Source organism: Ruditapes philippinarum, unplaced genomic scaffold (genome assembly GCF_026571515.1).
Source record: "Ruditapes philippinarum isolate M1 unplaced genomic scaffold, ASM2657151v2 ctg268_1_1_1_1, whole genome shotgun sequence".
In the NCBI taxonomy this organism is placed as follows: Eukaryota; Metazoa; Mollusca; class Bivalvia; order Venerida; family Veneridae; genus Ruditapes; species Ruditapes philippinarum.
In genome coordinates this window covers 152,896-174,583 of record NW_026859070.1, presented here as the reverse complement: position 1 = coordinate 174,583, position 21,688 = coordinate 152,896, and the positions used below count along the sequence as shown (strand labels likewise).

General features: G+C 31.6%; 2 protein-coding genes across 2 annotated transcripts; both read left to right on the top strand.

Moving 5' to 3' along the window:
• The first annotated feature begins 2,152 nt into the window (after positions 1-2,152).
• On the top strand, positions 2,153-6,285 carry LOC132755082 (serine/threonine-protein kinase PAK 3-like). The gene is made up of 6 exons (XM_060745879.1): positions 2,153-2,235; positions 2,995-3,111; positions 3,449-3,506; positions 3,716-3,797; positions 4,519-4,582; positions 5,152-6,285. Exons 1-6 carry the CDS (start codon positions 2,153-2,155, stop codon positions 5,636-5,638), a joined length of 891 nt encoding a protein of 296 aa, XP_060601862.1. The 3' UTR covers positions 5,639-6,285.
• Positions 6,286-9,838: 3,553 nt separating this feature from the next.
• Positions 9,839-21,384, top strand: LOC132755066 (serine/threonine-protein kinase PAK 1-like). Its single transcript, XM_060745855.1, has 6 exons — positions 9,839-9,960; positions 10,226-10,310; positions 10,708-10,765; positions 19,027-19,093; positions 20,157-20,220; positions 20,771-21,384. Exons 1-6 carry the CDS (start codon positions 9,939-9,941, stop codon positions 21,255-21,257), a joined length of 783 nt encoding a protein of 260 aa, XP_060601838.1. The 5' UTR covers positions 9,839-9,938; the 3' UTR covers positions 21,258-21,384.
• The last annotated feature ends 304 nt before the right edge of the window (positions 21,385-21,688 follow it).

Here is a 21,688-nt window from a genome sequence, read left to right as displayed (position 1 = left end):
TGTTGTTGTTGTTGTTGTTGTTATTGTTGCTGTTTTCATAGTTGTTGTTGTCGTCGTCGTCGCCATCGTCGTTGAAAAAAAGTATTGAAGTAAATTTTATTGAAGTAAAGTCATTTTGAGCGTTAAATCTTTGATACGTCACATTGGATAATTTGGCATGATAAATAGTTTAATTTTGATGCCAGTAGATTTAAAGCCAGTCCGATAGGGTTATTGTCCGTTTTTATCCGTAATGCGAGGTGAGGGTCAAATCTATGAAATAGAAAACGATTCTTTTAAAAAATCAGCGATGGGTAAAATGACGATAATATATAGTATAAAAATTTATTACGGTTAATTATAATAATACATACTTACGAATGCGAGCGTTACACTTTTAATTAATAAAACATATATTCCATGTGCTAGCTATCGCATATTCGAGGTGATTTTATCTACTCCGCCTGATTATATATATAATAATGTATCAGTAATTGATCAGTAACACAGTCTAATCTATTTATAAATCGGTTTTTTTTTAATAAATACCCTTAAAACTTTCGACAAAACTGAATAGAATAGAAAAGAAGTGACTTTATTTTACTTTCCACAACATTTATCACCGTCTTAAATGCAATAAATCTGCATTTTTTTTGTACTTCTTTCACTGTTCAACACACACATGTTAAAGTATCTTTTAAAATATTACATATTTGATATAAACGGAACATATTCCAAACTACGAGGATTATTTTTTTTTTTTAACAAGACGCCCATAGAAAAAAAACGTGTACAATGTATTCAATTTTCACTGATTAACAAGCGGGTAATTTCATACACCCCATCTGCGTCGTTAATGAAAAACACTTACCAATTCTAAATCAAGGTACAATGCACCGAAGGTTAAATTCAAAATTACATTCATTATGAATGCATGGCTCTACATTATAGTTTACTTTATAATTATTTCAGCCTATTTATTTTTGTGCGTTTGCCAGTACAAGGTCGATGCAAAGTAAAATGGGGTAGAAATAATTGGCAAACCTATTTAAACTTAAGTGGTAATTGGAGAAGACTAAGTTTTTCTCGTTAGTGATGAAGTATTTAAATATTTGTATATAGTTAACATGTATACATCAAAAACAGTGTATACACGTCTCTACTTCCTGTTTTCGCAAGAAAGGTTAAAGTTAAATTATATAATTATACATGTTTGTATATTCATGTAGGCTAAAAAAAAGTACAGTGACATGAAACGTATTTTCGTTTATCGAATGTGTAATGTTATTTATAGAGAAGTTCGTTTTCTTTCTTTCATTGGATATTTGATATATAGTTTTAAAAAGTTCCACATATGAACTTTAAATGTCGATCGCTCTTTCTCGGTGGACAAAATCGTAATAATGCATTGATCGGAAGCAGTAAAGGCATATAATAATTTAATAAGATTAAAAATTACTTGCTGGTAATCGAAATCTTAAACCATTTATTTAATTGCTTAATGTATATACTACGATTAAACTGTCTAATACTAAAGATATCAACATCAAATGCATATTTTTATTCTATTTGAAAGACCCTGGTCTATCATCGTGTTCTTAAAATCAAATAGAAAGAAAGACAAGTTGAAACATAAGTATGCTAAGTGGTATTTTGGTAAATATTGCATTTTTTTTGACGACCTTGGCCGATAAACAGGTTTGTAACAATACATTACTGTGCTATCTTTATATCTAAATTGGACCTTAAATAGCTGTTTTTATAATCAAATAACCTATATCAATATATATAGACGGCAAATTAGGTGACAATATGAATTAAATCATACTTGGTATACAGGACAATGCTTTTATTTCTTCCTGTACTAGTAGAATCGTCAATTATATATTATACTTAATACCACTGATCGAGTAAGAGTCTTATATTACTCACAATATTCAAATACTTTATAATAATAAACATCAATTTGTTTTATACTACTTCTTTCGTCTGATTTAAGAATTCCTCTGTTAACGTGGAACGACTACAATTTCATGGTGATCAGAAAAGTTCAAGGTTTTCACAGCATAATAATTAATTATGAAAGGATGGTTAAAGGCACATTCGGCCTCAGAAACTTTAAAAAAAATTCTACATTAGAAAGAGCAAAAATTGGTGTTATAACGTTGGAATAATGGTTGAAGAGCATTTTAGATGCTTCATGTCTGGGTTAAGAAGATCTAACAATAAAATTATCTGTCATAGAGGTAGGAAAATGTAAACAAAAAGAATTTTGACTAAATTAAAACTAAATTCACTATAATTGTACTAATTGCCAAAAAAAAAACAGAAGTGAAAAAGATTGTTAGATTGTTCAAGTAATTGGCCAATGAACAAATTGTTTTAAAACTATTAAAATACACCAAAAATGATAAAGCTTTTGTGAAATTAAAAAAAAACAACATTTTCTAGGCATAATGATTTTTAAAGTTAAATTAATTTTGTGTCACATGTTAAGGTAATGTGTCTGTGTTCTAAGGTTTGTTTTGTTAAAACCCGATGGGATGTAATAACGAATTACATTGTAGTTTGAGTACGAAACCAATAAGACGTATATGACGCAGGGCGTTTATGATGTCACTAACCGTAGCGTCATTCGTTAGAAACAGCGTCAACGCGGTAGGCATCAGCCGATATTAAACCGCATACATTTAAACAACTAAAATAATACGTTTAATGGACGAAGAACTAGAATCAGAAATGTTTATGTTGATATTCTTGTAATCTAGGAATATGGACAGAGGCGGTAAATGAAATATTGTTTTTATTAATAAGGAAAATAATGATATAGGTAGATTTCGGGTGGATGGAAGACAACATAATGTTAACTCGCAGCATTTACTTATTATACATGTATATATTATTCATTGTAAGTTAACATTCATGTATATAAAATTATAATGATCTTTTTGATTTTTCAAGTGTGATATTCAAACACAAATGAAATGACTACCTAACTAATATTGTATGATATAGCTTAAAAAGTAAAACTGAAAATCTATTTTCAGAATTACCGGCCTTATACGACAATGATGAAGATGATTCGATGTTCGGAATTCTCAGTGTTTACCGTCGATCAACTTTACATACCAGGTAAAGTGCAGAAAAAAATATAATTCCAGATTTCAACAAATAAAACAAATATATATTTTACGCACAGCTGCTTTTAAATTGCCAAAGACATGCCAAAACCTTTTCAGCTTTTTATCCTTTAATATGATCAAAATTTTGATGAAAATGTATACCAAGATAGCGTGTACATAATAAATATGTGGCGATGTGAAAACCTTCCGACTTGTTAAGAATTATAATAATTATGTAGAATGAATGTTATGGTCGGGTTTTGTTTTAAACGAAAACATGTTGTGAAGAAATTTAAACATGATTTTGTTTAATTCAAAATGATAAAATATGATTTTCTTAATTTTAGTCATTCAGCAGAGTTGGATAACGAGACGAAGACGACAACTTCTCAAATACAAGACAAGGTATGATCCTTTATTTTCATGATCAGTTTCTAATAGATAAATAATTAAAAGTACCATTTTGTTCTGAATTGAAACTACTTTATCTTATTCAATGTTTGATAATATATATAAATGTATTTATCTTTTCTTTTGTTAAACATGAAATTTATAAATATCTTCTACACAAGTGATTTTAAAATGTTATTTTAACGTTATCTTTTATGTTTCAGGATATATCTACACCTACTCAAAGGAAGTCAAAGTCACGTGATCAGCCAAGAGCTATCGACATGTTATATCACAAAATGTTAAGTAAGTAAATGATATGTAAATTTTCCTTAGTAAATTTGGTCATGTTTTAAATTTGCCGTAAAATAATGAATTACGATGCCTACATCACGTGGCATTTATGATTTTCGTAATAACAGACGCTCAAGATTTTAATTTCTTCCATTTTTTTATATTTGGTTATTTTAATCGGATAAAGTGTTGAGCCCTATCAGTCTAGTGGGTAACATACATACATAGGATGTTTTTGCCGCGTATTTGAACAATCATGCAGATATTCACGCGGTTTCACTTTACAATTTTTTTCCAGGAAACTTTTTAAGCTATGCATTTTATTCAATATAAAATAATGACATATTAAAAAAGTTATAACAGAAAATAAAACCTGAACCGTCTCTCGTATTGGTTTTTTTTGCCCCACGCAGATCACAAAAAGTCACGCGGTACAGGTACCGTGTAAATTAATGGTCTTGTCCTTCCATTTAGGATATTTAGCGGGTTAAGGGTTAGAAATAAAATTAAAACAATTTGGTGCATATTAAAAACTTAGCTTTTTGGGCGATAATTATTATGCTCGTTATTATTGTGATCATAATAAACTAGATATTTTGCCTTAAAACTCAAATTTTTCAAAACTTTGATAGGTTATACTATCTTGTTCGTTATTTTAAAATTTTCTCGGTCTCTAAGTCACGTTTTATTTTTCTTGTTCTATAATGTTGCATTATTTGTTATACTATTTTAGGAAATCTGTCAAGCGGCGATGATCCCAAAAGAAAATATTCTCCAATAAAGCTTATAGACTCGGGGTAAGTCTCACCATATTTCTATGTTCACATTTTATTTATGAGCGTATGCTTGTTTTTAAATCTTTTTGTCAATTGGGTGGCCTTACTATTGTCAAGGACGTTGTTTGATCATCAGCTTTTAGGATGTATAATATGTCTATAGGTGTGATGTTTCAATGTCAAGGATATAGTTTGTGAGTTGGACGGATCAATGTCAAGGACATACATATGTACATGTACATTTTCCTGATGTTATAATGTATTTATATCATAAACTTATTATTTTGCCATTTTTGTGACATATCAATGTCAAGGCCATATATTCTTCTGTTGTTATCATGTATCAATGTCAAGAGGTGTTGGGATGCATTAATGTTTCAATGACAAAAACTTAAACATTTGTCTGTAAGTGCGGTTGGTGTCATGGTTCGCCGTCAAGTGTAGTTCAAAAAGGTTTTGCGCACATTTCTTAGTGACAAATGTGCATTCATATTTGATATCAGTATTCAAATAAAGAATATAAATCTTAAAAATGAATATTCTTTTCTTTGCAATGTATTCAACGTTTCACATTATACTCTATTTTGCAGAACTTTCGGTCACGTGATTCTAGCCAAAACGAAGCAGAACGGTTGTATGGTTGCCATCAAGATATTAGAGGTTAAAAAACAACCATTTACTGTGTTGGCTAACGAGGTGACCATAATGAAGAAGATCTACCATGATAATGTTGTCACCGCTTTAGATGCGATTTATGTGGAAGCTGTAAAGAAATTCTGGCTTGTCATGGAATACGTGAATGGGTGTTCGCTAAAGAAGATTGTAAGAAATGTAGCGTTAGAAGAAGGACATATATGTTTCATATCTAGTCAATGTGTGAAAGGTTTGGACTATCTTCATAAAGAAAGCATAGTTCATAGAGATATAAAAAGCAGCAATGTGTTGGTGGATATATATGGGAGAGTAAAGATAACGGATTTTGGTACCAGCTACATATATGATAAAAATGCCAAGAAGAACGAAATTGTTGGCTCACCGTGCTATATGGCACCGGAAGTGGTGGCTAGGTATATATAAAACATATCTTTATAAAGTATTCCGTTTTCATTTATAATGCTTAAATTAATTCACTTGACAAGTAACTACATGACATTGATAAAATATTTTAAAACACTTTCAGGCAAACTTTTAAAACTTTTTCTTTATATACTTTTTATTTTATGATTCTTTATATACTATTAAAGGAAAACAGTATTAGAAAAGAAATTAAAAGATATTTTTAGAATCTCATTCACCGTTTAGCAAGTCAAAACTCCGTGTATAAAGATTTTAGACGGTTTATATATATTAACGGCTGTAAATTTATATAACCCGAGTATACACACGGTCATATAACCTGTCGAAAGTCTTCATAAGTTAAAAAAAATATGATAAAGCACAAATACTATACTTGAAAAAAAGAAAAGAAAATTATTTAAAAAAAACTAACAGCATTAGTGTATATACATAAACGTCACGATTATCCAATGAAAACGTCTTTGCTAAAGGTAAATCTTGTACAATGTATAAGTATTATAAATAAAACTTTGTTAAAACATAAGCATTTAGTTCTGTTACAGAATTTTCAAACATTTGCCATATTTCTAACACTGTTACCGTTCTCGTTATTTCAGGAAACCGTATGATTATAAGATAGATATATGGAGTTATGGTATAACCCTAATAGAAATGATTGACGGAGATCCACCATATATACACGAGGAAGCAACACGTGCTATAAAACTTGTAAAAACAAATGGTAGACCAACTATAAAGAAATACAACAAATTATCAAATGAACTAAAATCTTTTATAGACACGTGTCTCGTAGTTGATGCACGCTACAGAGGTACGGCGAGTGATCTTCTGAATCACGCGTTTTTAAATGGTGACCAAATACTGGTCACGGCAAGATTATCTCAGAAAAGTGAATTGTCATCTCATTAGATACTTTATGATTTAAAAATTGATAGTTATGAATATTTTTTAAAACGTATGTACATGTAATAGAAAAAAATTTAGTGTACTTTATTCGTTATTGTGTTTATGACTTTTAACCCTACCAACACTCATTATCTGAAATGATTTTTATCCATTTTACATTCTGAACAAAGTAGGTTAAGTGTTAGAAACCTAATGTTAGGTTAACACACATTGAGTACGGACTCCGAGCAGGCCTAAATCACTATTCATGCTCTTAGAAATTAAGAAGTTTATGTTCAAAATGGTGAGAATCTAGAACAGATGGGTAGGCAGTTTTGTAAGTAAGTGCCTTCCTCACAACCCAGGATTGTTGGTTCGAGCCCCAATGGTGCCACGACCACGCATCTTCATATAGCACTATTAATGCTCAGTTCCAGTAAGAAGATTCGAGTGGCTCAAATTACCAACTACCTTTCTAAACAGACAAAGAAGGAAAAACAAACAAGTTTTAATGTTATTGTTTGGTTCTTAGATCTCTACAGTCTAAATTATTTTTGTTAAAAATGAATTTCGTCTTTTGTATGGTCGTTGACGTCATATTTAGTGATGTAATTAAATACGTTACTATTAACTGTGCCATATTGTTCATGAAATCAACAAGTGTATTTAACGCCTGTTGGAACATCTTTGATATGAACGGCCATCATTGGTGCTATCCGAGGATCAGCAACTATACCGTTAAAAGCAGACGTTACTATTATATTAGCAGATACGTCACATTGAATAATTTGGCATGATTAATAGTTCAATTTTGATAGCAGTAGATTTAAATCAAGTCCGGCCAGACGATAAAGTTATTGTCTGTTTTTTCCGTAATGCCGGTTAATCGGGACCGACGGAGGTGGGGGTCAAATCCTATTCTATGAAATAGAAAACGATTCTTTTCAAAAAAAATCATCGATGGGTAAAATAGCGATAATACATAGTATACAAATTGATTATGGTTAATAATAATAATACATACTTACGAATGCAGATTGTTACACTTTTAAGACATATATTCCATGTGCTATCGCACATTTGAGGTAAATTTATCTACTCAAATCGCCTGATTAAATATATGAGCCGCGTCACGACAAAACCAACATAATGGGTTTTCGACCAGCACGGATCCAGACCAGCCTGCGCATCCGCGCAGTCTGATCAGAATCCATGCTGTTCGCTATCAGTTATTCTACTTGTTATAGAGTTTGTAAGCGAACAGCATGGATCCTGATCAGACTGCGCGGATACGCAGGCTGGTCTGGATCCATGCCGGTCGCAAACGCACTATGTTAGTTTTGTCATGACGCGGCTCATATATTAATGTTAATACACACATTTTAAAGTATTTCTAAAATATCACATATTTGATATAAACAGAACATATTCCAAACTGCGAGCGATTATTTTTTATAAAACAGGACGCCTACAGAAAAAAAAACGTGTACAGTGTATTCAATTTTCACTGATTATAACGAGCTGGTAATTTCATATACACAATCTGCGTCGTTACTGAAAAATACTTACTAATTCTATATTAAGGTACAATGCACTGAAAGCTAACTTCAAAATCGCATTCATTATGAATGCATGGCTCTACATTATAATTTACTTTATAATTATTTCAGTCTATTTATTTTTGTGCGTTTGCCAGTACAAGGTCGATGCAAAGTAAAATGGGGTAGAAATAATGAGCACCCCTATTTAAACTTAAGCGGTAATTGAAGAAGACTAAACGAGTTTTTCTCGGTATTGATGAAGTATTTAAATATTTGTATATAGTTAACATGTATATATCAAAAACAGTGTATACACGTCTCTACTTCCTGTTTTCGCAAGAAAGGTTAAAGTTAAAATATAATTATATATGTTTGTATATACATGTAGGCTCAAAATTTGTACAGTGACCGGAAGTAGCGGGGGATTAAATCGCAAGACATGAAACATATTTTCGTTTATCAAATATGTAAAAAAATATTTATAGAGTAGTTCGTTTTCTTTCTTTCATTGGACATTTGATATATAGTTTTAAAAAAATCCATAAATGAACTATAAATGTCGATCGCTCTTTCTCGGTGGACAAAATCGTAATAATGCATTGATCGGAAGCAGTAAAGGCATTTATTTGCCGTCTACATATTGATATAGGTTATTTGATTATAAAATCAGCTATTTCAGGTCCAATTTAGATATGAAGATAGTACAGTTTTGTATTGTTACAAACCTGTATATCGGCAAAGGTCGTAAAAAAATGCAATATTTACCAAAAATACCACTTAGCATACTTATGTTTCAACTTTGTTTTTCCTTCCAAACCGATGATAGACCAGCAGGGTCTTTCAAAAAGAATAAAATATGCATTATATATTGATATCTTTTGTAGTAGACAATTTAATAGTAGTATATACATGAAGCAATACAATAAGGTGGTTTAAGATTTCGATTTCCAGCAAGTAATTTTTAATCTTATTAAATTATTATGGTGACAATATGAATTAAATCATACTTGGTGTATAGGACAATGCTTTTATATCTTCCTATACTAGTAGAATCGTCAATGATATATTATACTTACTACAACTGATCGAGTAGGAGTCCTAAATTCTAATAGTTTATAATAATAAACAGTCATTAAATTTTATCTGATTCGAGAATTCCTCTTTTAAGTCACGTGGAATTTCTTGAGCTGTAATCGCAACCAATTATATAATGGTCAGACAAGTTCAATTTTTATAACTGAGTCGTATTTTACAGCTAAAAAAATAATAATAGATAAACCAAAGAATGGTTTAAAGGCATATTATGTCTCAGAAACTAAGTTTTTACTACTTTAGAAAGAGCAAACATTGGTGTTATAACGTTGGAATAATGGAAAGTAGTTCTTATAATGAAATTATCTGTCATAGAGGTAGGAAAATGTAAACAAATAGTATTTTGGCTAAATTTAATACTTAATCACTAAAACTGTACTAATTGCAAAAAAAAAAAAATTAAAAAAATAAATAAACAGAAGTGAAAAAGATTGTTCAAGTAATTGGCCATGCAATGAGCGACTTTTTTATAACTATAAAAGTTCACCAAAAATAGGCTTTTAAATATTATTATTTTGTGACAATTGTTAAAGTAATGTGTCCCTGGTTTAAGGTTTGTTTTGTTAAACCCAAAATGAGATGTAATAACGAATTAGTTTGAGTACGAAACCATTAAGCGTTTATGACGTCTGGCGTTTATGATGTCACGTTAGCGTCATTCGTTAGAAACACCGTCAAGGCGATAGGCATCAGCCGATTTTAAACCGCACACATTAATACGTTTAATGGACGAACAACTAAAATCAGAAATGTTTAGAGTGGTATTCTTGTAATCTAGGAATATGGACAGAGGCGGTAAAATAGGTAAATAATTTTTTCTTATTATTATTAAGGATAAGAATGTAATAGGTAGTTTTCGGGTGGATGGAAGACATCATAATGTTAACTCGCACCATTTACTTATTATACATGTATATATATTAGTCATAGTATGTTAACATGCATGTTTATATAATTGTAATAACATTTTGGAATTTTCACGCGTGATATTACAACACAAATGAGATGGATACCTATCTAAAATTGTATGTTATAGCTTTAAAAGTTAAATTGAAAATCTTACTTTCAGAATGTCCTGCCTTATACTTCAATGATGAAGATGATTCGATGTTCGGAATTCTCAGTGTTTACCGTCGATCAACTTTACATACCAGGTAAAGTGCAGAAAAAATAAAATTCCAGATTTCAATAAATAAAACAAATATATACATGTATTTAATGCACAGCTGTTTAGATAGTCGCGTTTTAAATTGCCAAAGAGATGCCAAAACACTTTCAGCATTATCCTTTAATATGATCAAAATTTTGATGAAAATATATTAAAAGATAACAGTAATAACATGTACATGTATGTAGCGTTTACACAAAAAAGGTGTTGCTATGTGAAAACTTTTCGACTTGTTTAGAACTATATGTAGAATGCATGTTAAAAACTGATTTTTTATTTCGTTATTTTTTTAGGGGGGTGGGGTTATACGAACATATGTTATGAAGAAATAAACATGATTTTTTTTAATACAAAGTGATAAAATATGATTTTCTTAATTTTAGTCATTCAGTGGAGTTGGATAACGAGACGAAGACGAAAACTTCTCAAATACAAGACAAGGTATGATCCTTACTTTCATGATAATTTCTAATAGAATAATAATTCTGTGATATATCTCAGATAATATCATTTTGTTCTGAATTGAAACTTTCGTTGTAAAAACCATTAATTATTTTACTATTAATTAAAATTTTTGACAGGTTATATGGCCCAATATAAACGGCTGCTTGTGATATATCTCAGATAATATCATTTTGTTCTGAATTGAAACTTTCGTTGTTAAAACCATTAATTAATTTACTATTAATTAAAATTGTTGACAGGTTATATGGCCCAATATAAACGGCTGCTTGTGATATATCTCAGATAATATCATTTTGTTCTGAATTGAAACTTTCGTTGTTAAAACCATTAACTATTTTACTATTAATTAAAATTGTTGACAGGTTATATGGCCCAATATAAACGGCTGCATGTGATATATCTCAGATAATATCATTTTGTTCTGAATTGAAACTTTCGTTGTTAAAACCATTAACTATTTTACTATTAATTAAAATTGTTGACAGGTTAAATGGCCCAATATAAACGGCTGCTTGTGATATATCTCAGATAATATCATTTTGTTCTGAATTTTGCCGATGATTCGGTACTTTTTGCAAACACTCAAAATGCACTTCAAGATTTACTAAGCAAACTAGAAGCTTATTGTGATACTTGGGGCCTAAAAATAAACACCGACAAAACAAAAGTAATGATTTTCGAAAGGGGCCGTCATACACAACATAATTTTATTTTATGTGAACAGCAATTAGAGGTTGTTAAATCCTTCAAATACTTAGGAACACACCTATTTAAAAATGGCTCTTGGTACAGAACGCAAAGCAGGATAGCACAGTACGCATGTAGCAACGCTATATGTCGCAACGCCGCTATATGTCGCAACTAACGCTAAATGTCGCAACGCTGACGCTATATGTCGTAATCAACGCTATATGTCGCAATCGCCTACCGCTAAATGTCGCAACGTTGCCGCTATATGTCGCACAAAAATCGATTGCCGCTAAATGTCGCAACCCCTTGACGCTAAATGTCGCACTTGGTAGGAAAGTAACAGATGGAACTCAATGTTAAAACATTTAAAGTTTATACCATTTACACATGAAAACATATCCTAGTAAGCAAACAAAAGTTGTATTTCGCGGTCTATGGCAAAAACCTTGTTTGGCCATAGAAACGGTTTTTGATAAAAGGGATGGATTTGGTTCTCAACCACGGACCAGGTGTGAGATCAAACTTTCTCTTTGAGGATGTCTTTCTCACAAAATGCATCAACAAAAACATTTGGATATACATGTATATTTGTTTTATTATTTGACATAACTGAGCAAACCGCTTGTTAATGCTAAGGGGGAACTATATCTTAATTTTACCTGTTCATAATCTGACTAGATAGGCTTTACTACATGTAAGTATTAAATAATACCCAATTGATCTGTTGATCGATATTCGTAACTATGCGGTGTATTGATTTAGGTTTATGACAGAATTGTTATACTTTCATAACTTTTTATATTTATCTCAATATTTCTTTGGGAACATTAATGAATCAATATACTATGGAATTGCCAAATGTTGACTGCCTACTGCTTACTGTCAACTGCTTACTGTCAACTGCTTACGGCTTACTACTTATCATTCACTGCTAATAGCATTAAAATAAAAATGGACGACCTATTACAACTATAATGGTCATAAAATTATTCAGTTACCGAAATAGTTGCCGTTCTGAAGGTCAAACACAATATAGTGCAGTGGTATATAGGCCACTTTCAACAGCCTTGTTGTTGGGTAAACCCTTTAGCGATGTGGTTGAGGTGTCCGCCTACGGACCAAGAGGTCTGTTGTTCAAAACCCGGTTGGACCCTTGGTATTTTTCGGCCTCCTAATTTACTTTAATAGTGTCAGAAGTGTTTGACAGACTCATGCGGTAAGCAGGGAGTGTCATTCAGGAGAGCTGGCTAGCTCTGAAAAGTAAAGAGGGGAGGAGTGTAGTGGTTGTAGGTATATAGGCCACTTCCATCAGCCTTGCTGTTAGATTAACCCTTTAACGACGTGGTTGAGGTGTCCGTCTACGGACCAAGAGGTCTGTGGTTCGAAACCCGGTTGGACCCTTGGTATTTTTCCTAATTTACTTTAATAGTTTACAGGTACATATATATTCTTAGAACAACATTTAAAGGAATTCACTGATAAATTAATAAATGCATGGACTAAAACATGGAATTCCATAAACGACAGCCAACTGTTGACTGCTTACTGTCTACTTCAATGTATATCAGTATGTGATATGCTTTCACACTTTTTATTTAAATCTTTACTGTGTAATTGTGTTTTGTTTTCCAAGTTATTGATCATTTAAAATCGTTTATGTTTATGTTTTTTTAATTGTTTGTTCAGAAAAACCAAAACATGCTCTGATCAGATGTTAAGACGTTTATGACGCAAACTGTGAAAAATTATGCACGTTAACGGGCATTCTTTTGTTTTCTATAATCTGTCCGCTAGACAACGTCTTTTTTCTGTTCAAAAGAGTATTGTTTGACACCTGGTATTAAAAATAACTGTGAACTCCCACGATGATTACAGTAATTTTTCTTTTTTTAACCTGAGTGGTCTACGCGAATTTATGATTTTTGGCAGTCACCTCCGCGAATTCAATTTAGCGCGAATATTTGTATAGACCCCCAAAGTGGACCTTTCCGCGAAAATTTGCTTCCGCGAATTTAAATACACATACAGTAACTACTGCCTACTGTTAACTGCCTACTGCTTACTGTCAACTGCTTACTGTCAATTGCCTACTGTCAACTGCTGACGGCTTACTGCTTATTGTTCACTGCTTATAGCATTAAATTTACCAAAACCTAAATAATTATGCGTGTCTGTGCAATAAATCGTTGATAACTCGGTCGGAATCCTTTGGCTGATACATTGCAAATAAATACGCGCAACGCACGGTAGGCAGTAAGCAATAGTGTAAGCAGCGCGCAGTAAGCAGTCAACAGTTGGCTGTCGTTTATGGAGTTCCATAATATACTGTATTATAATCAAACATTTCCAACATCACGATGATAATGCTGAACTTAGGAAATATACACAAAGATAATGGACTAAATTACACTGATAATAGTAAACTGCCTGTAAATAATGATTTGCTTACTTTACGTTCCCTTGTGGAAAATATTCGACGTCGAGGGCATAGAAACCTTCGGAATTCATTTATTTTTAATGATTTACCACTTCTTGTTCAGGTTAAAATTATACGATACTGTTTAAATGGCAACCCTGCACCAAGATACGTCCTTAATCGGTGCCATCTAAGCAATGTTGTTAGTCTGTGTGATGCACAAATGCCGCGCATTTACATTTCTCCGGATATTATGAGTGATGCACCGAATATTGTTAGTGTAAGGAGACTGCTTATGAATTTTGGAAGATTTACTGGCCTAATTCTCGAAATAAGACGTATAATTAGAGAATCTCGTTGGGCAAATGCCTGGTTACACCTTCGTCTTTGCGTTGATGCCATATGTTGGTTTGAAATTGAAGATATATGGTATAGAAGGCAATGAACGTTTGTAGGTCATATAATAATGTTTTAAAATACATGAGATAGGTGAAAGCTGAAACTGATATAACATTGGATTTCATTTTTTTTTTAAATATCACAATTAGTACTAAGAATTTGTTTTCGTCATTGTACTTCGTTTATATTTGAAAGTTTGATTTCCAAAAGTTTTGTTTTATTTCTTTGATTACAAATGAGAGATTTGTACATAATTTTTATGAAGTTTATAATTTACTATTCTTAAAATGATAACACACAAACTGCACTAAAACTCTAGTGCCATATAATGTTTTATGTAGTTTTACGGTTACACTAGTCGTTTATGAATATTATTGTTCACTTAATCATTACAGTATCAATTATTTCAATATACTTGTTCTTGTTGGAAAATATGGATTAAAATGATTTGCACAAACTTGAGTTTATTTTTTTGATTTGACTTTGTAATCATGGTATCTTACCACATTATTAACTGTATAACAGTAACGTGTATTTTATTTCTTGCGGTGCCTTGTGCCGCCGCATTGCGGCCTTGCCGCATAAACTGGTTCAAAGTCGTTTATGCGGTGATTTTCTCCGCATTAAAGAAATACTTTTTATGCGGCACAAAGGTACCCTGTCACCGCATAAAAACAATTAAAATGTTTAAGACTTTTTTGTTTTAGTGACGGGGTGTTTTTTGACGTTAAAAAATAATATAAATATAAAAAAAAACATTTATCTCCTGCCAAGGTTATGTAAATGTGCAACGTGTCAATCAAAATTGAATCGGCGTATGACATATTTTTTTACCATTTATTGGACTGACGGACATTTATGATCATTCGTAACGTCATTTTAAACATTTTTAAGAGATAATTGTTAATGACAGGCCACGCAAGTTTGCTCGGTTGTGTACTAAATTTTTATTATGTCGTGAAATTGATTTCGCTAAATCGTGAAAATTTGCCGCCGCATTTGTCGGAACAGGCGCGCAGGTTTTAGAGGCATCTAGGCATACCAGTAACTCGATTTTGTATATGAAAGAAAATTATAAAATAAGATTCATTTACTTTAATGTGTTAGAACCGTTCTACAGTAGTTTACAATGGAATCCCTGTTTAAGGGATAAATTATTATCGAAAGTTGTTGAAATATTAATACTTTACTTTGTTTGGCTTGAAAATATATAAACTCAGGTGTAACCTCTTTATGTGGCAAAAAGGCACTGCTGCGCCGCATAAAAGCAATTTTCGCTTTATGCATTGCGCCTAGCCGCATAAACGTGTTCACTACTATTATGCGAGGAAAATCACCGCATCAATGACTTTGAACCCGTTTATGCGACAGGACTTTTATGCGGCGTCACAGTGCCTTTATTCGGCTGCGAAGCATCCAAGTCTTATATGATTTTATATAACACACATGATTTACTGCGGCACTACACGATTTATTTTGCGTGTTCCCAATAAAAACACAAGTAAATAAAAAATGTCTCGTACATAATTTTAACACTTTGGGGCACATTTTAAATTTCTCGCATTGTTGCAAAACATTTTTATTTTTCATTTTTGTCAAATGAAAAGAAAGTATTTTCTCATGTCCGTAAACATCCAATGGACTGGACGATTTCAGATTTTCTTGTGTAGGGGGTAGGTAATCGAGACTAAATATCATGGAACTAGACAATAAAGCTCAGGAAATGATGACGCATAGAATCTTGTTACCTGACCTGTCTGTATCTAAAGGGGCACTGTTTTGTATTGGACAAACACGCAAAATGTGTTACATTCTCATAATACAAAATTGTATATCTGAAACTATCCATCTAATTTTTTTGCCTTAAAACAAGAAAACAAGTTCGTTATGAAGAAATGTATATTTTTTTATATTTAACGCATTAAAGTTTTTGACCAGACCCGTTACAATCAAATAAACCGTGTGATAAGGAATATTTTACTATTAAAATTATACTATAGTAACGATTCCTCTTTAACCCAGTAAAATGTTAAGATCAGATTGTAATTTATAACTTCGTGGTGTAACATAGTAATACATTTTTTTGCTTTTAACATGCTGTTAAGCAATTTGGTAAAACTCAACAGCTGCCTTTTTAATAACAGTTTTTCATGCCTTTCCATCAAACAATTGTTTCGCAGCCATTTACGCTTGTATAATTATATATATTATATTAAAGTATCACGTTTCTGTTATACCTAGTTGATGTTATTGTGACGTGTGTGCTTTTCATTGGTCAGAAAACTGTTGTGGTGCTAAGGACAATGCTTCAAATAGACCGACGGTGCGGAATGCCTGGGTTATATACAAGTTGTTTGAAATTTGTTCAAATTCGCATAATAAATGATAAAGTTATGGAGCGGACAAGAATTTGACCTTCAAGTGTGACCTTGATGCTGCATGGGACACAATATCTAATGCCGGTGAACATTTGTGTGAAGTTTGATCAAATTAGCATAATAAATGAAAAAGTTATGGAGCGGACACGAATTTAACCTTTGACCTTCAAGTGTCCCGCTACCAACTATTTTGATGTTTGTTGTCCGTTCCACTGTATTAAATAGTAATAAGACACATCACGCAGTAACGATATGAATTCACGCGGCTTATATTTAATTTCATTTTGTTACCGATATAACCTCTGTTAATGCGATATATGTATTTGTGAAAGGTAGTTTTGTTACAAATATAAATGGAAACCAATCGGTCAATGTGCCTGATCTGATTTGACTTTTCCACCAAGTGCGACATTTAGCGTCAAGGGGTTGCGACATTTAGCGGCAATCGATTTTTGTGCGACATATAGCGGCAACGTTGCGACATTTAGCGGTAGGCGATTGCGACATATAGCGTTGATTGCGACATATAGCGTCAGCGTTGCGACATTTAGCGTTAGTTGCGACATATAGCGGCGTTGCGACATATAGCGTTGCTACAACGCATCATATGCTTTACACAACTTGTTCATTATTTTCAACCAAATAGAATTAACCAATAAAGATAAATGTAATCTGTTCGATAGCCTAGTTGGATCAGTCCTAAATTATAATGCACCAATATGGGGAAATCACGAATCAAAAGCTATTGAGTTGATACATTGTAAATTTTTACGTAAGGTGCTTGGTGTAAAAAAATCTACAAATCTAGAAGGGCTATATGGTGAGGTTGGAAGAGTACCTATGAAAATATATAGAAAACTATTGATGATTAAATACTGGATTAAAATATTGACATCTACCAATGTATTAATAAGAAAGGTTTATTTTATGTTGTCAAATGATGCAAATCAAAATATTACATATAACAACATGAATTGGGCTTATCAGATAAAACATATTCTAGAGGAAGTAGGATTGGCTGATATATGGATTAATCAAACTAATATAGTCATCCCTTATTATTTTATCAAACAGAGAATCCTTGATATTTATAAACAATCTTGGTACACTAATATCAACAACTCTAACAGATTATCTTCATACTGTCTATTTAAACATACTTTTAATTTTGAAAAATATCTAGAATGTATAAATGAAAGAAAATATCAAATAGCATTATCTAAATTTAGATTGTCTTCTCATCAACTAGCTATCGAAACTGGAAGATACACAAATGTCGATCGACGCCTTCGAATTTGCCAAGAATGTAATATGCGCATGATTGAAAATGAGTATCATTTTTTATTAGTATGCCCGAAATATAGTGAACTAAGAACCAAATACTTTAAACAATATTATTGTAGATGGCCATCAATCCAAAAGTTCATAACCCTTCTATCATGCGAATCCTCAAAATGTATTATCAATGTTGCTAAATTCATATATTCTGCCTTTCAACTACGAAATACCAATAACAATGTTTAAATACACTGGCGATTTCTTTAGTATTTTATACTATCATACTATATAATGATCAAAGAAACGCAATTTTTATAGTTATTTTTTATTTACTGATCTAGTCACAGTTGAAAATTTGTATTGTTTTTTGAAAATTGACTGAATGTACATGTTATCAATATACTTATCCTTTTTGAATTGTTTGATCATGTTCTTCTGTTAAAAATTTCATGTCTGTACTTCTTGCATTGTAAATGGCTATGTATGTATGTAAACACATATTATGCTAATAAACTATACATGTATGTTATGTTATGTTATGTTATGTTATGAATTGAAACTTTCGTTGTAAAAACCATTAACTATTTTACTATTAATTAAAATTGTTGACAGGTTATATGGCCCAATATAAACGGCTGCATGTGATATATCTCAGATAATATCAATTTGTTCTGAACTGAAACTTTCGTTGTTAAAACCATTAATTATTTTACTATTTATTAAAATTGTTGACAGGTTATATGGCCCAATATAAACGGCTGCATGTGATATATCTCAGATAATATCATTTTGTTCTGAATTGAAACTTTCGTTGTTAAAACCATTAACTATTTTACTATTTATTAAAATTGTTGACAGGTTATATGGCCAAATATAAACGGCTGCTTGTATATATAACCCAAGCTGCAAAATGAGGGTTATATTGCATATAACAGTTTATATAGGCCATTAAAATAACCTTTACTGAAAGAAGTTATTAATCTTTATACATGTATTTTCTTGTGTAAGTAATTTCTAAATATCTCTTTCACAAACGATTTCAAAACATTTAATTGAACATTATCTTTTTGTTGCAGGATGTGTCGAAGACAAAGTCACGTGTTCAGCCGAGAGCTGTCGACATGTTGTATCACAAAATGTTAAGTAAGTAAACGAAACATTTTCTCAGAATGTAAATTTTCCTAAGCAAATTTGGCTATCCAGTCAGCACATATTTGAAATTTGCCGTAAAAATAATGAATCACTGTGCCTACACCACATAACATTTTATGATATGCATGGTGTACAATAGACGCTTCAAATTTTATTTTCTTCCATTGTTTTAATAGAATCGGGTAAAGTGTTGAACCCACCCTTTCTAGTAAATAAAACATTCATAGAAAGTTTAAGGGTAAAAAAAAACAGTATTTTACATAAAGTAAAACCGCGAGTGCTCAAACAATCAGAAGATCAAGAATCATTCTTTTCATGGTTCCACACTAGAATGAGCAGGCTCTACATTTTATTCCATACAAGATAAAAAGAGGATATTCTTGTGGTATGAAAATTATCATATTTCAGGGGCTACCGCCACTCACGAAATATTTATTTTCATACCACTCGATGAAAATAAATCCTGTATTAATAGAAAAAACCTTCCCTTAAACATTGTGTACTGGCAGAAATTAGAAGAAAGTAGTCCAGCAAGACACCAGTGAAAATACGGAAAATATGTTTAACAGCAGTGAAAAAAAAATTTCACTGTGAAAATACGAAAAATGAAAATACGCATTATATTTCATCAATAGTTCATTCATAAGTATATAATAATAATATATTTAAAAAGTTATGAAAAAATATAAAACCTGGACCGTCTTTTGTATTGGTTTTAGTACTTTTAGTTTTTTGGTATTGGTATAGGCACCGTGTACAAGTAAATGCTTTTGTCCTAAATAATGGACAAGTTTATTGGTTCATGGGTTAAAAATACATTTTAATCATTTTGGTGCATATAAAATACAAGGCTTGATAAACGAACACAATGCTCGTAATTATTGTGATCAATATAAGCTAAACATTTTACATTAAAGCTCTAAATGATCAATCAAATATTCCCAAACATTATGACTTTATACCATGTTGTTCGTTAGTGAATATGTTTCCTCGTTCTCTATGTCACATTATTTTTCTCGTCTGTAATGTTGCATTATTTGTTAAACTTTGTTAGGAAATCTGTCAAGTGGCGATGATCCCAAAAGAAAATATTCTCCAATAAAGTTAATAGACTCAGGGTAAGTATCACCTTTATATCTACATGTATGTTCACAATTTATCTATGAGTGTAAGTATGTTTGTTTTTAACTATTTTTTGTATGTTGGGGAGACGTACCAATGTCAAGGACGTTTGCTTGATCTATCAGTATGTAGTTTGTCTGTTAATGTGATGCTTCAATGTGAAGGACAAATAGTTTGTTAGTTGGACGGATCAATGTCAAGGACATACATGTACACTTTACTGATGTTGTGATGTATCAATATTATAAACTTATTATTTGTCTATTGGTGTGACATCAATGTCGAGGTCATATATTTATCTGTTGTTATCATACAGTATATTACTATCAAAATCCTACTGTTGTTATAAACCAATGTATCAATGTCAAAACTTTATAATGTATCAACATCAATGGGTGTCATGGTTTAACGCGCATATCTAAAGTCTGAGTTATAGCTACCACGACAATTGTACATTCATATTTGATACCCGTGTCCAAAAATCTTTAAAACAAATCTTCTTAATTCGCAATGTATTCAGCTTTTCACATTATACTATATTTGCAGAACTTTTGGTCACGTGATTCTAGCCAAAACGAAACAGAACGGTTGTATGGTTGCCATCAAGATATTAGAGGTTAAAAAACAGCCATTTAATGTGTTGGCAAACGAGGTGACCATAATGAAGAAGATCTACCATGATAATGTTGTCACCGCTCTAGATGCGATTTATGTTGAAGCTGTAAAGAAATTCTGGCTTGTCATGGAATACGTGAATGGTAGTTCGCTAAAGAAGATTATAAGAAATGTAGCGTTAGAAGAAGGACATATTTGTTTCATATCTAGTCAATGTGTGAAAGGTTTGGACTATCTCCATAAAGAGAACATAGTTCATAGAGATATCAAAAGCAGCAATGTGTTAGTTGATATATATGGGAGAGTAAAGATAACGGATTTTGGTACCAGCTACATTCATGATAAAAATGCCAAGAAGAACGAACTGGTTGGCTCACCGTGCTTTATGGCACCGGAAGTGGTGGCAAGGTATGTATGAAATACATTTTATATACAGTCTTCCATTTCTTTCTTACACTTAAATAAATTCACTTGGCATGTAACTACATGACATTGATAAAATATTTTTAAAATACTTTTGGGCAAACTTTTCAAACATTTTCCTTTAAATTCTTTTAAGTTTATGCTAATGTATGAACTATATAAGTATAACAGTATCAGAAAAGTAATAAAAAGATATTTTTAGAATCTAATTCATCGTTTGGCAAGCCAAAACTACGTGTTTATGCGACAGGTTAAATATATGTCTAATGTATAAGTATTGTTAAATAAAATTCTGTGTAAATCTAAGCATTTATTTTTGTTATAGAATTTTCAAACATTTGCCATATTGCTAACACTGTAACCATTCTTTTTTTTCAGGAGACCGTATGATTATAAAATAGATATATGGAGCTATGGTATAACACT

Bases quoted from the DNA above. Each gene is read 5' to 3' on its own strand.
- LOC132755066 (XM_060745855.1), top strand. From the start codon at position 9,939: ATGGACAGAGGCGGTAAAATAG. The intron at 9,961-10,225 runs GTAAATAATTTT...TCTTACTTTCAG, and splicing joins GGACAGAGGCGGTAAAATAG to AATGTCCTGCCTTATACTTC. The intron at 10,766-19,026 runs GTATGATCCTTA...TTTTTGTTGCAG, and splicing joins CTTCTCAAATACAAGACAAG to GATGTGTCGAAGACAAAGTC.
- LOC132755082 (XM_060745879.1), top strand. From the start codon at position 2,153: ATGGTTGAAGAGCATTTTAGATGCTTCATGTCTGGGTTAAGAAGATCT. The intron at 2,236-2,994 runs GTAAACAAAAAG...TGTATGATATAG, and splicing joins TGTCATAGAGGTAGGAAAAT to CTTAAAAAGTAAAACTGAAA. The intron at 3,798-4,518 runs GTAAGTAAATGA...ATACTATTTTAG, and splicing joins GTTATATCACAAAATGTTAA to GAAATCTGTCAAGCGGCGAT.